The 13,522-nt window shown below is 62.0% G+C and overlaps 1 protein-coding gene across 3 annotated transcripts in view; it reads left to right on the forward strand.

Moving 5' to 3' along the window:
- RPTOR (regulatory associated protein of MTOR complex 1) overlaps positions 1–13,522 on the forward strand; it is a 136,580-nt gene that overhangs the window by 38,906 nt on the left and 84,152 nt on the right. For 2 of the 3 annotated variants that reach the window (XM_053659819.1, XM_037157754.2), the window contains exon 3: positions 913–995. The exons of the other annotated variant lie outside the window; for it this stretch is intronic. In XM_053659819.1, coding sequence (XP_053515794.1) covers positions 913–995 — 83 coding nt within the window. The remainder of the gene's footprint in view (positions 1–912; positions 996–13,522) is intronic. 3 annotated transcript variants of the gene reach the window in all.

The raw sequence follows: 13,522 nt of genomic DNA on the forward strand, positions 1-13,522 counted from the left end.
CAGGTTTGCCAGTCACTCGTATTCGCCACATTCCCTGTGAACTTAGCAGCTGATGTTACCTTCTGTGCGAACGTCGGCAGACCTGTCGAAAGCTGGGAATAGGGTCTCTCTCTCGTTTTCTGGACCCTCTGCTGCCTTTGCTGGGGGTTTATTTCCCAAGAAGAGGAACAGGAGGCCCAGGTTTTACACATTTCTGTGTGTCTGAGAGGACCTCTGTGTGACCCTCCCTCCTGATCATCGGGGTGGAGCCATTCTCACGGGTTCGGAGGCATCGCCCTGCCTGCCGGCCGGCCACCAAGTGTCTGGTGTGCGTGTGGTGAAGGGGGCGTGTGACCCAGGGGTGGGGGCTGGCCTGCGGGCTGGCGTGCTGGGGCCTCGCTTTTCCCCGGGGCGACCACCCAGCCACCTCAGGTCCTGGCAGGCACCTTCCAGAAGCTGGATGGTCTCTCCCAGGAGCACCGCTGGCAGAGTCTCTGGCTGTGGTCGAAGCTGGTGAAGTACAGGGACTTGGTGGCTCAGCGAGCCAGTTTTCCCAATGGCCACAGTCTTCCTTGGGTAAAAGACCCCTTGAACTGCCATGTGACCAGGGGGAGAGCTGCGGTGGGCCCTGCCTGCTGCGGGGCGCCTGCTAGGCAGACACCCAGCATTTCCACGCACGCAGGGGCGGAGCACGGGAGGGGCCTGGGCAGGTGCTGAGACACAGGGCGTGTGGGGCCGGTCCTGGATGACGTGTAGTGTGGCGCCGGGCCCTCGCGGGTGCCCCGGCAGCTCCATCTGTCTGCTCCACACCGGCGACCTGCAGGCGCCGAGCAGGGCCGTCCAGTCGGGTGACTGTGACGGGAACTGTGTCCGAGGTGTGGCAGGCGAGGACGTGCACAAGTAAAGACCTCTCTCCTCTTGTTGCTTTCGCAGATCCCTTGTCGATGGGGCCTCAGAAAGCCCTGGAGACCATCGGCGCCAACCTGCAGAAGCAGTACGAGAACTGGCAGCCCCGGGTAAGCTTCTGCGCTTCTGCCCGCCCCCCAGGCAGCGGGGGTCCCCGCCACCCCTGCAGTCCCACAGTCAGACCCCTCGCCGTGTTTCTTCCTTGAGTGTGTCCGGCGCCCTCCCTGTTACAGTGAGTCACGGTTTTATTTTGCACAGGAGGTGGCCTTTGGTGGCTGCCCTGCTGCCCTGCCAGGCAGAGCTGCCTGTCCTGGCTCCAGCGCTGCAGTGGGGCTGCAGGCTCGGAGTGCTGGGCGCTGGGCAGGCGGCACGCGGGCGGCGCCGCATCTTCCACTGCGGTCGTCTCTGGCTTCTCTCAGTTTTTCACAAAGGAAGAGTGGTGGGGAGGGTGACAGCTGGCGGGTTGCCCGAGGTCTCTGGTTCTCCGTGAGCCTCCCGAAGACCCACTTCCTTTGGACTTCCTCCTCCGCTGGCGTGAGGGTTCCAGCAGGAAATTACAGACTGGGGCCGCTCCTGCAGGCGCCTTTCCACGCAGCTCAGGCAGAGGGCGGTGAGGAGGAATCCCCTGGGGACGCCATGCGGGCGGCAGTGGGCAGGCAGCCCTGCCCGGGGCCCCTGGGGCCTCTGGGGCCTCCGCCCCTCCCAGGGCTGACGGCAGCCCCCGCAGCCGAGGCAGAGCCCCGGGGGCAGACTGGCCTGCTTGCGCTCTGGAGCGTGAGTCTCTTGCCCACGTGATCTGGAGTTGGATCCCTGGTGTGTGAACCCCGCGCTGCACAAAGAGCACAGCAGCCCGGATGGGGGTTCCTACCGAGTCGGGGCTCTGTGTGCAGCGCCGGGCGACCGGCGTTGGGAGGCATCGCTGGGTGGCAGGTGTCTGTCCGCACTTTGTACTGCTTTTTTATTTATTTTTATTTTTAAATTTATTTTGTTGTGCTTTGCACTTCTAGGTGTCAAGTTTATAATAAGGGGCTCTGGTTCCTTAGAAGGCTGCTGCTTGGTGGGGGTTCGGGTCTGTGTGGACCGCCCTCATTGCTCCCTCTGTCACTCCCGGTACCTCCAGGTGGCCCAGTTGAAACACCAGAGCCCCGTCCTGCACCTGGGGCCCCGGGGCTGTGCCCCTTCAAAAGCGGCTGAGCTGGCTCTGGTTAGGGGTAGCAGACAGCTCCTTTGAAGGTTTCACAGGGACTCCAGGGCCTCAGCCAGGCCGGACGGCCCTGCGGGTCGGGGTGGAGGGGGCCGCAGCCAGACCTCCACGCCGGGCAGCGAGTCCAGGTGGCGGTGGATGGCGCGGTGTCACTGGCATCTAGAGCGGGGTGAGCAGGTGCTGTCTCAGTGGAAAGGGCGCCTGCCTGGCCGCACCCGACTGGCCGTCCCTGGGGGGCCTCTCACACTGGCGTAGCGCAGACGCAGCCAGACGCACTCAGGGCTGCCGGTCGTGGTCCTCCCGGGGGAGGCTCTGCTGTCCGTCCCGGTCGCTGTCTTCCTTGGAAAGAAGCGCCACACGAGGCCCGGCATCTGGGAGAACCCTGAGTGCGCAGGGCGGGGTCACGCTGTCTGGTGGGGACACGCTGTCTCTCGGGGGCCCAGGGTCACTCTCCTGCTGGCCTTGTCGCCAGTCTGAGCGAGGTGGGGCCAGCTTGGATGTCTCCCGTCAGCGGGGTCGTCTGAGGCAGGTGTTTTGTGGTCGTAAACCTGCACTTCTGCTGCCTGCACAGGTGCTGCCTCCCCGGGTAGTGGGGGGCTGACTGTAACACCCCTCCTGACCCCTGGGGGGCAGCCCAGCACTCTGGGAGCTGCTGCGTCTGGGACACCTGTGGGCGTCCAGGGGTGTCAGGAAGGGACCGTGTGCAGTGTCGTGTTGTGAAGGCGAGCGTGTCGTCGGGGCCGGCTGGGGTGAACGTTCGGATCACACGTGCAGGAAGAGGCGCAGGAGGGACTCCATCTGGACGGGGTGTGGCCCAGAAGTGGGACAAGGTGCCGGCTGTAGGCCTGGAAAGAAGCGAGAGAACAAGTACTTACTGTTTTCTTTATGCGTGACCATTGCACTCACTTCTAAGTATACACAAATGTTTCAAATTTGCAGCTACAAATGTTGGTGGGCTTCTATTTGAGACGTAAGCCCAGGGCAGTGGGCGGGGCTAAGCCCAGGGCAGTGGGCGGGGCAGCATCCCTGGCCGGCTGGTGGCTGGTGGGGCACGTGCCTCTCTGCCCTCGGGACTGTGGGTGGTTGCAGGACAGAGGCTTGACGGCCCCCTGCATGGCTCTCGGTGTCTGGCCCACCTCACACAGCCACGTGTGGCCTCCTGAGGCGGCGCAGACGTGTGCGGGAGGCGCCTGGGTCCTCACTGTGAATCGGGCCCTTGAAAGGTTGCAAGGCAGAGCACACGCCTGCGGCGTCACGGTGCTGCACAGGGCGCTCAAGCTGCTGCAGTGAGCAAGAGCCAGCTGTGCTCTCAGCTGTAAAAGGAGCCTCGTGGAATTTCTGGGCCTTTGCTGTTGCTGCTCCTGGAGCTTTCGCAGTCCCTGAGCCCTTTCCTGCAAGGCCCTCAAAGGCCGGGCAGCTGGAGAGACGGTCGTTTTCACTAATGTAGCGGAAATTCTCGCCGGCCACCTCTGCGTTTCCTTGGGTGCTGCCTGCCCTGCCCCCTTTCCCTCCCAGCCCTGACTAGTGCAGACTCAGCTTCTTCTGATGAGGGTGGTTTGGGGTCCAGAAGGAATTTGGAGAAACCATGACATGTGCCAGAGCATCAGGCCCCAATTTCCTTGCCAAGCAGATTGCACCTTTTCTCCAGGACTTACCAGTTTGCTGCTGGTGAGATGGCTCCCCCTGATTAAATGTAAGGCTTCACCTCGTTACTGTGGAGGCACGTGGAGCTGGCTGTGCAGGGGATGGAAAGGGAAATGCCGGCTGTTGTTTCAGCTGGAAATTTGGCCACCGAATGGTCCTCCCTCACTGCATCACACGTCTGCCCTGAACGTGTTCTCGGTGGCAGTGGGAGGTCACAGAGCCAGGCACGTCCGGGGGGCTCTCTCTCTAAGCCCTTTTTCACCAGTTGGGGTCCTGGCAGCTCAGTGCTGGTGTCGTGGAGGAGCCAAGCCCACGGGAGGTGCAGACGGCAGGTCTCGTCTCTGCTCCTGCCTCAGAGGGCGCTCCCGGCCGGAACAGAGCAGCCTCCTTGGCAGCAGGGCAGCTCCCGGGGAGGCCAGGACGCAGGTGTGCGTGGGCGTTGGCAGCTCACAGGTGGGCGGGGAAATTCGGTGGAACCTGCCCTGTTGGCAGACCCCGGCTCAGCCCATTTCGTTCGTGCCGACACAAGGGGACAGAGGGGCCTTTTGGTGCCCCAGTCTAAGGCGCTGTGCCCCAGGAGCACCTTCGCCTCCAACCAGGCCCGTGAGCAGCGCTGGCGCCTGACCTGCACAGCAGCCGTGGGCTCCGCAGGCAGCGGACGGCTGACAGTTCCGTTACCCGTGTGGGACCGTTCCCGGCGTCCGCGGACTGCAGTCCCGGGCTCCGGGCCTCAGCCTCTCCTTCAGCTCACCGTGCCTGCCAGGCCAGTCGCCGTCGCTGGGCAGCCAAGGGCCAGCAGCTGGTTTTGCTGTCGGGCAGACAGGTTCTCTGGTGCTTCGGGGACGCAGAGTGTCCTCTGGGAGGGAGGTCTGTCTGGGACCAAGCACAGCTCCTGGCTGTGGCCCACTGTCCACGCAGAAAGTGGCGTTGTAGTTGACAAAAGGGCCGGCACCCTTCCCTTTGTGGTGGACCCAGAGTTGTGAGCTTGGCTTTCAGAGCTCGTGCCAGTGGCCCAAGGCTGCCGGCTCCACCTCCTGGTGGGGGGAGCCGTGGGAGGCGGGGCGGGGCCGAGGCCTGGTCGGGGGCAGGGTGGGCATCGTCCTCCTGTTTGTGGCGCGCACAGGCTCACCCCCGAGTTTTAGGCGTGGGTGCAGTCTGCAGACCCTGAGGCCCGATGGGTTAGTGCTTCAGGCAGCTGCTCGCCTCCTCCCTGAAACCTGCTGGGGGTGGACCGGCCGCTCTGGGAGGAAGACGCGAGTGTCCCAGCCAGCAAGCTGCCAGTCCCGTGGGGCTGGCCATCGAGTGGGGCTTAGGGAAAGGGCCCCGAGAGGCCAGGATGCTGGGTCGGGCGACTCGCCACCTGTCCAGTGGGTGCCCTTCCTGGGGCCAGTCACAGTCTGTGTGACCCACGGACAGTGGCACCAGCCTCTCTGGGGCATGAGTGGGGGCAGAGCAGCAGGCATTGGTGCAGCGGCCCCCCAACCTCCCTCAGTGAGGAGAGGCTGCTGTGTGGGTGGGCTCCGCCTGTCATCGGGGTGTTCGGAGTCCAGGTGGGTGTTCAAGGAAGAGACCAGCTTCGCGTAGCTGTTCCCGCCTGGGAGGGGCTGGAGACAGTGTGGACTGTCCCTCCGGGGAGCCTGCTGGGCGCGGTTGCCTGGCCTCAGTCCCCACTTGCCATGCAGTTCAGCAGCGAGGGGGCTTCTCGGGGAACCAGCAGGCCCAGGCCGGCGGCTCCCTCTCCTGTAGTCACCTTTCCAGTTTCCTTCTCTCTGGGCCCTCGGGCTGGGCTTCACCCACTTTGTCTGTGTTTTCATGACAAGCGGCAGCTGAGGGCCAGCTGTGGCCACAGGCAGAGCTGCCGCCGGAGGGCCAGCTCCCGGCACTCAGTCTGGTGCGAAGCCCGAGTGTCACTCGCTCTGCACGGCCAGACGACGCCTGTCCTCTGGGGTTTACCGGCGTGTCGCCAGCCTCACTGAAGGGCTTTCTTCCCAGAACGCCAGCGTTTGTCCCTGTGACAGGCACTTTATTATCTTTTGCTTTGGCTCTAATCATGTTCCCCCTTCATCTTCCCTGTCCTCCCTCAGCGCTCACCTGACAGCTTCCCCCCGGGAAGCCGGTTCGTGCTTGGCAGCAGCGGGCTCCTGCTCAGCTCTCCCGCACGCCTCCTGCCTCGACAGGCTCCGGTGGCCAGGGCGCGGGCGACGGGCTGCGGGCCGTGGGTCCGGGCTCTGAAGCTGCTTGTAGCAGGTCTCTGTGCTGATACAGCACCCCCCACTGCAGTCTGTGAGCCAGTAGAAGCAGCGTCACCTGGCCGCCATCACTCAGCGGCCAAGAGACCTGCCCTGCGAATGACTGTCCCCGTGGCCGCCCTGAGCGGATCCTCGGATGGTCCATTCTGCCCAGGAAGGCTTCCCACACGTGGCTCCCTCCCCTCATCGAGGGGCCGTGTCAGGGCCGCCACTCACACCTGTGCAGGTGTGGTGCCCACTGGCAGGGAGAGCGCCTGATGGGAGCCTGCGGGGGGCAGGGCCTGGTGGCCACCAAAGGGACCGGACGTGGCCTCGGTGCATTTCGGCTTCGCTTTTCCCTAGAGATGGACCTCAGAGGTTGCCAGTTAACCCTTGATTGTGGGTGCCAGCGGGGTTTGGGGGGCAGAGAACGAGGCGAAGTAGCTGCAGCGGGAGGTCCTGGCAGCCCGTGGCTGAGCCCTGCCCCCCTCCCTGTCCCCCGCACCCTCCTGCCTGGGAGACCCCACCCCCAGCTGTCCTGGCACACGGGCCTGCTGGAGACACCACATTTTTAGAGAAACTCGGCTCAGCTCGTGCTGAACGAGCCCCTCGAGGAGCGTGCCTCTCCCCCGCGCGCTCGTGTCTGCGTATCTGCGGGCAGCCGTGCGCAGCGCCACCGCAGGCGCGGCCCCAGCTCCGGCGGTGCCGGTCCCTGAGCTCACCCGGAAGCCCAGGGTGCGGAGCGGTGTGCGCACCGCTCTGGGGGCGCTGTGCTGAGTCGGGACAGAGGGGAGGGCATGCGAAGGAGGAGCAGGGCCCTCCGTCTGGTCTGGTCCGCACGACATATGTCACTGGGAGAGGTGTCGCATGACACCCAGCCGAGTGAGAAGGCGCCGGCGAGGGGGTGGTGATGGGGGAGGGGCCGTGCCCGTCGTGCTGGCCGCCTCTTCCAGGGAGTCTGGGTGTCGCCATGCGCTCGCGTGCCGCGGTTTCGGAGGCTGCGACACCACTAGACGCCAAAGACTCTCTAGTTAGTGTGACACATGATGGGGATTTTTAAGAAAGTGAGATAACATGCACGTGACCTAAAATTATAAACGGCATTCTGGTGGGGTGGCTCAGTGGGTTGGAGCGTCGTCCTGTGCACCAGAAGGCTGCAGGTTCGATCCCCAGTCAGGGCACGTACGGGAAGCAGCCGACTGATGTTTCTCACATCAGAGTCTCTCCCCCCCCCGCCCCCTCCTCTCTCTCTCAAGTCAGTAAACACGTTCTCGGCTCAGGGTTAGGAAGTTAAAAGTGGAATCTTACAGTGTGCGGCCTCGTGTGTCAACTTCTTTCTCTTAGTGTGTGTTTTCACGACTCGTCCGTGTGCGTGCGTCTTGCGTGTTTCAGTAACTCCGACCATTTTACAGCGGAGTAGAATCTGCGGATGGATGGTCACGAGTCTGTTGATGGACGCGGGGGTTGCCTGCCTCTCGGCAGCACAGTGCGCCACCCGCTCCCAGCTCCCCGGGCGCCTGGGGAGCAGAGCTGCTCGGCGGGGGGCGGGGTCGTCCTTTCTGAGCCCCTGGTGGCCGAGTCGCCGGGCCCCACGTACTCTGTCCCGGCTCCTGTTCTGTGTCTCCGCAGCCCCAACAACACGTTGTTGCCGTGTTTTAAAATAATTATTATTCTCAAAGAGCCACCCTCTGGGTATGAAGCAGGGTCTTTTTGTAGTCTCAGCCTGCGGTTCCTCAAAGCCTGAAGACGCCGAACGTCTTTCCACGTGCGGACTGGCCGCCGGTGCGCCGGCCCTGGGTGCGTGCTGCCCCCGTCTGTCGGATGGACAGTGCGGGTGTGCCGCGGTCCGGCTGCAGCGGGTCAAGGGGTCCCACAGGTGAGGGTAGGCTTCGGCGATGGGTAACAGATGACATCACACCTCAAAGGACAGTGAAGCTCTGTTCCGTTTATTGCAAGTACAAGCAGGTTTTTATATGTTCATTTTAGGTAGTGATTGACATTTGCAGGTGTATAGCATGATCAGTTAAGCAGAAAAAAATCAAAGGTAACCAGGAAAAATACAAGAATTTCCATAGTTTCAATTACATTATACAAAAATTGTTTTGACTAGGAGAACCATTAATCAGACAATTTGAAATAGCTCTATGTACAGAGTTTGAATGTCTTATTGTTTATTAAAGGTCTAAAATTTGGCATGGGGCAAAAGGTACGCTAGATCAAGCAGAGGTTAGGAAATTTATTATAAGGCCTTTGTGATGTCTAATTAGCTATCTATCTTTGTCTAAAATGTTTCTCTATGTACTATGGACTCTAACTCCTTGGTAATTGTATCTACGTGCTTAGTTTAGTATCTAACAAGCTTCTCCTGTTTCTTTGCCTACTAAATTCTAATTAACATATATTCCTGTTCAAGGTAAAGAAGGGCCTGTTACTCCAACAACTGTTAGATATTCAGGGGCTATTTCATTAGAGGGGATTAACTTGGGGGAGTGCTCTGGGTAATTCTGGCTCCCTGCTACCTAATATTAACTTGTCCTGCATCTGCTTAACTGGGTCAGGGAAGGAAATATTCTTCCCCTTGGACTCACTGGACATCGTCGGCCTTTCCTCCTCTGGGCCCCCAGAGAGGGTATTATTTTTGGGAAAGGCCAAGGTGGCATTTTTTCAGTCTAACCTAGTTGTTGATCAGCTCTGAGAATGGCCATCATTTCTAGGAGATTCCAAATTATCAGAAAAGTAAATGTCAGAACACCAAGAGTCAGCACGAACAGAATCAACACCGTATATCCATTTACGCCACGTCCTCCAGGCCTGAATATGCTTCTCTGAAGCCATGTTCCCCACACGCGGACTTTGTCAGACAGCGTGGTTGGAGCTGGAACTGGACGTGGCACGGGTGTGGGTGACGTGGGTGACGTGGGTGACGTGGGTGTCTGGACAGACACGGCGGTGGGCAGACAGGTGGGTAGATGGAAGACAGACCGATCTGCCCACCTGCCGCCTGTCGAACGCCCCCGGGGGAACACGCAGTGGGAGACTCGGGCCCACGGCCTCCTCCGTCCTGCCCTGCCCCTGTCTGCTGTGGGGATTAATTCTGGCCACAAACCCTGGCCATGGAGAGTGTGGGCGGCTGCAGGAGGCTTTGACTCCTCGCCCCAAACCCTTTTGCATGCCTTGCATGTGAAAGCCCTGATTGTCTGTGACTTTACTAACAGGCACCTGGCTGAAGGCCCTCCCTCCCCACACCAGCCGTCACGCGGTGTCAGAATGGGAGCCCAGGAGCCTCAGGCAGGGGTCTGCTGTGCCCTGTGGGGTGTGGCCAGCGAGGAGGGCAGTCGAGGCTCCTTCCTGCCGTCCCCCAGGCCTGAGGGGCCAGAGCCGCAGGAGGTGTCTCAGAGGCAGGCCCCGGGCTTGCCAGGGCCGCAGGGGTTCCACTGGGGCAAGGTAAATTCACAGAGCAGCTGCAGTTGAACTGGCCTTGTCACGTTTGTGTTTGTGTTTTTAACCACAGCCGCCGTGGTCTGCTTTCCCATTTGTTCAGTTCTCCTTGCCGTGTCCTTCCGCGAGGCGTGCGAGTTTCTCCGTGATCTCATGTGTTTCTCGTGAAGAGTCTTCCCAGAGCTCCTGCTGCCCTTGTGGACGGGCCTGGTGCTCTGGTGGGCTTTCCGAGGCTCGTGGGGATGCGGCCAGTTCCCGCCTGACCGCTGGGGCAGCTCTCTGCGTCCGGCCTCGCCCGCTGCAGGCCTCTTGTGGCTCCCGGACGCTGGCTGGGGCGGTGTCCGAGTCCGCGGCGTGAGGATGGAGGTGCTCCTGTCGGCTCCAGAGAGCCCGCAGGCCGTGCGCAGGAAGTTCCGCCCCGTTTTCAGCTGTGTGTGCCTCGAGTCTTTTTACGTCTTTAAAAACATAGAACGTGTTTTTGTGGGCCGTTCTACGTGTTTCTATATAAGTGAATCCCAGCAGTCTTTTGTAGACCTGGGTGTTCAGTTTGAATTTGGACCGTCTCATGCTCCCTTTTAATCACTGCACCAGGACAGAACCAGGACAGATGCAGAGCATGGGCCCACCCAGAAATGCCCCGACACCCCTCCCCAGGCACTGCCCCCCACTGCACGGTGGGGCCATAAGTGCTGACCTTCCTGCAAGAGGTCGGACACCGAGGGCCTCTGTGCCTGTCCTTTGACACGTGCCCGGCCGAGCAGTGCGCCCTCTTTCCTTTGACAGAGGGGGCATCGGCGTGCGAACGCCCCGTGCCGGCCTGCGCCCCGCCGGGGTGCCCAGGGCTCACCTGCACCACGGCACACCGCCAGGCGTGCCCGCGTGCAGTCTTGGCGTGTACGTGGCTTCAGCGCTCACGAGTGAGTGGGTGCCTGGGAGGGGGCATGCAGGTCGGGGGTGGCCGTACGCTTTCCATTAGACTTTGGAAGCAGCTCTGATGGACAGAGTGATGAGAACCAGCTGTCTCCTTGCAGAGCCAGGCCGTCCACAGAGACACCTGCCTTACACTTTTCCTCGCGTGCCCCCTTGGGCGGCCCCAGGCCCGGCGGCAGGGCTACGCCAGGCCGCTGGCGTTTACTGGGGAGCATGGCTGCAGTTCAGAGACCCTCAGAGCCACGGCTTTTGTCCATTACTGGGGGGGGAACCTATGGTTTTCCAGCCCCTCTGGACCCCCTGCCTGATGCCAGCATCGTTCTGCAGAGCTTAGCCCTGTCCTGAGAGAGGCCACATGTGTGAGAGAGCACTGGAGTGCATGTGTGAGCGTGTGTATATGTGTGGACACACGCATGAGCATGAGTGCATGGGAGTGCGCACGTGAGCACACACATCTGTGCACGTGTGGTTGTGGACGCATGTGCTCACACACGAGTACACGTGTGAGCACATGTCCGTGGGTGTGAGCATGTGTGCCCAGGACCCTGAGCAGACTCTGGTCGGCCCAGCACAGTGTGTGAGGGTCCTCCTCGTGGCTGATCTGGCCTCCGTCCTCACCACCCTGTGTGTTTTCTGGCGTCTGTGGGGTGGAGACGGGGCTCTTTGCAGGCCTTTCTTTGCTGTCACCAGAGATCCACGCAGGAGGCCGAGTGTGCAGGATGCAGGGCTGCTCCAGGTCTGCCCAGAAAGGGCTGCCCGCCGTCCCTGCAGGAGCCGGGGCTGCCCACTCTGAGCAGGGCCTCACTGGGGGGCGCTCACACCCTCTCCATCTGGGTGGTACACAGCAGGAGACGCAGGTGCACAGGTCTCGGCTGCACTCACTGGTGTCCCCCTTTAAGTGGCAGCAGCAGACCTGAGACCGTCATTCCTCCGCCCAGTGTTGGTTCCTGGCACAGGGGCTGGGCGTCCCTCTCAGTGCTGCCGCTCCCCCCCTGCTCCTCCCCCTCCCCAGCTCCACCTCCCTGTCCCTTCCCCACCCCAGTGGGTCTCTAAGAAGCACGTAGCTGTGCTCAGAATCCTTGAACCTGGCAGGCAGGGAAGTGCTGGTTGATGGCAAGAGGAGAGCGAGGAGCCAGGCCTGGGGGGCTGGCTCAGTTAGAAGGTGCGAGGTTCACAGTCACGTGGGCCATTCTCGGGGCAGGCCCGAGGTGGATGTGCCGTGTCCATTTGCCTCCAAGGGACCTGGAGCATCTCCCACGAAGGGAAACGTGCCCACGGGGGTGTTGGGTGCAGGACGTGACATGGTTCTCACCTGCACCGCTCCCCGGTGGTTCCCGACCTGTGGCCGCTGCCAAGATTTTTTCCTTCTCCTGTTTTTCCTAATTTCTCCCTTCTTCCCTCCTCGTCTGTCAGTTAAAACATTTGAAAGGCAATTCCTGAATAGCCCGCGCCGTTGTTGACGGTGGTGTGCACTGCCTTCCCCGGGTCACAGGCCCCGGTGCCCTAGGAGACCCAGGGGACACAGGAGCTGACGCAGATGCCACCGTGTCACCGCTGTCCTCATCTCTCCTTGAGAAGCTCACCCTTTAAAAGTGTCGAAGAGCATCAGAAACGCAGGACCCCTCCGTAGGAAGCGCGGATGGAGGCGGTCCCGCTCCTCTGCCAGCCCGCGGGGCCGCACGCCGCCCCTCCCCAGTCTGTCTGGCCCCGTGAGCGCCATCGCCGTCCTGGGCCCGGGGAGGGGCAGCGGGTGTGCTCCTGTTTCTCGTGGTTCCTCCAGGGCACAGCGGCGTTTTCTGTCTTTTTCAGTATGAACTATTAGAAATAACGCCATTTGGTATGACCTAAAAAATGACCTTTCTCCAAATTTGTGTTCGTACTGTCTGCCCTTCTCCCTCTCCCTCTGTCGAGCTCGCTGGGGACGTTCGAGGTGGGGATCAGAAAGCTCTTTGGGGGGTGGGTGTGTCTTCCCGATACAGCATTGTCGGGGGTGTGGGGCTGTCCTAACGCACGTCGCCATGCCGGCCGCCGTGTGCGTGGGAAAGGCAGCAGCATGGATGCTCCGCCTGGCCCAGCGCAGAGAACAGGACCGAGTGCTTCCCGCACGGAGCCCTTTGCTGGGCACCGTGAATGTCAAAATAAGATGCCCCCTCCTGGCGGAGGCTCCGTGTCCTGCAGGGAAAGCAGGCGCTGATCGGCCGATTGGTGCGCGTGTGCAGCAGTGGTGCTCCTCGGGACGATTCTGTGCTCAGACCACAGTCCCTGCTCCGTGGGGTACGCAGTGTGGGCCGTGGGGGTGGGGGGCGCGTGCCCGGCAGGTGGTGCAGACCAGAGGCCGTGAGGGGTCCTGTTGGGGTCCTGATCACTTGCTTGCTAGGCCAGAGCGCCCCGGCCCCCGCCCCGGCCCCAGGAAGGCCTTGCAGCTGGCCTGTGGCTCCCCTCACGGCGCTCAGAGAGGCCACTGGTGTGACTCGCGCAGCCTTCTGCGTGGTTTGGGTGGGCCCTGTTAAGCAGGGACCTGGAGCTTCCCCACCGCTCGGCCAGGGTGGGACTGCTCTGTCCCTTGGCCTCCACGGTTCACCTGTGTCTCCCCGTTACCCCGCGTGCAGGGGCGCCCCCGCCCCAGTCAGAAGAGCGACCTGTGTTCAAGGGGCAGGCAGAGCAGTGGGCGGGCGCCGCGCAGCTGGCAGTGCCCGGGTCAGGGGCCTGGCCGGGCGCCCGGAGAAGACCGCGGTTCGATGTGCACTTGAAGGAACAGACGTCTGAAGAGACACTGTGGAGACGGGGCCACCTTCCCCACGGAAGACGAGTCAGACCCTGCTTTCGGAGTTTGTTTCCGAGCCCTTCTGACCGAGAGGGTCAGCAGCGGGGCGGGCCGTCTGCTTCCCGGTGGGCAGGCGCCGGGGGTCCTGGCCGGGCTTGTCGTGGCTTCGCAGGTCCTGTCCGCGGCGGCGGTGTCCTGCACACGCCGTGACCTTGGGCCGGCTGAGTCGCTGGGGCCGGGCCAACAGGTTGTTGACAAACTGGAGGCTGTGTCAGCATCTTTTTGGGTTTCACGGGACAGTCAGGGGCTCTCGGGTCTGATATACGTGAATCGCAGGCCGGACACGGGGCCACGAGGCGTCCTGGGCGCTCTTCATGATGGGCCCCGCACAGCTGGGGCGCCGCCCTTGCGTGGAAACCAGGCAGCGGC

The sequence above is a fragment of the Artibeus jamaicensis genome, unplaced genomic scaffold, assembly GCF_021234435.1.
Source record: "Artibeus jamaicensis isolate MK-2021 breed Jamaican fruit bat unplaced genomic scaffold, CSHL_Jam_final contig_2259, whole genome shotgun sequence".
Lineage (NCBI taxonomy): Eukaryota > Metazoa > Chordata > Mammalia > Chiroptera > Phyllostomidae > Artibeus > Artibeus jamaicensis.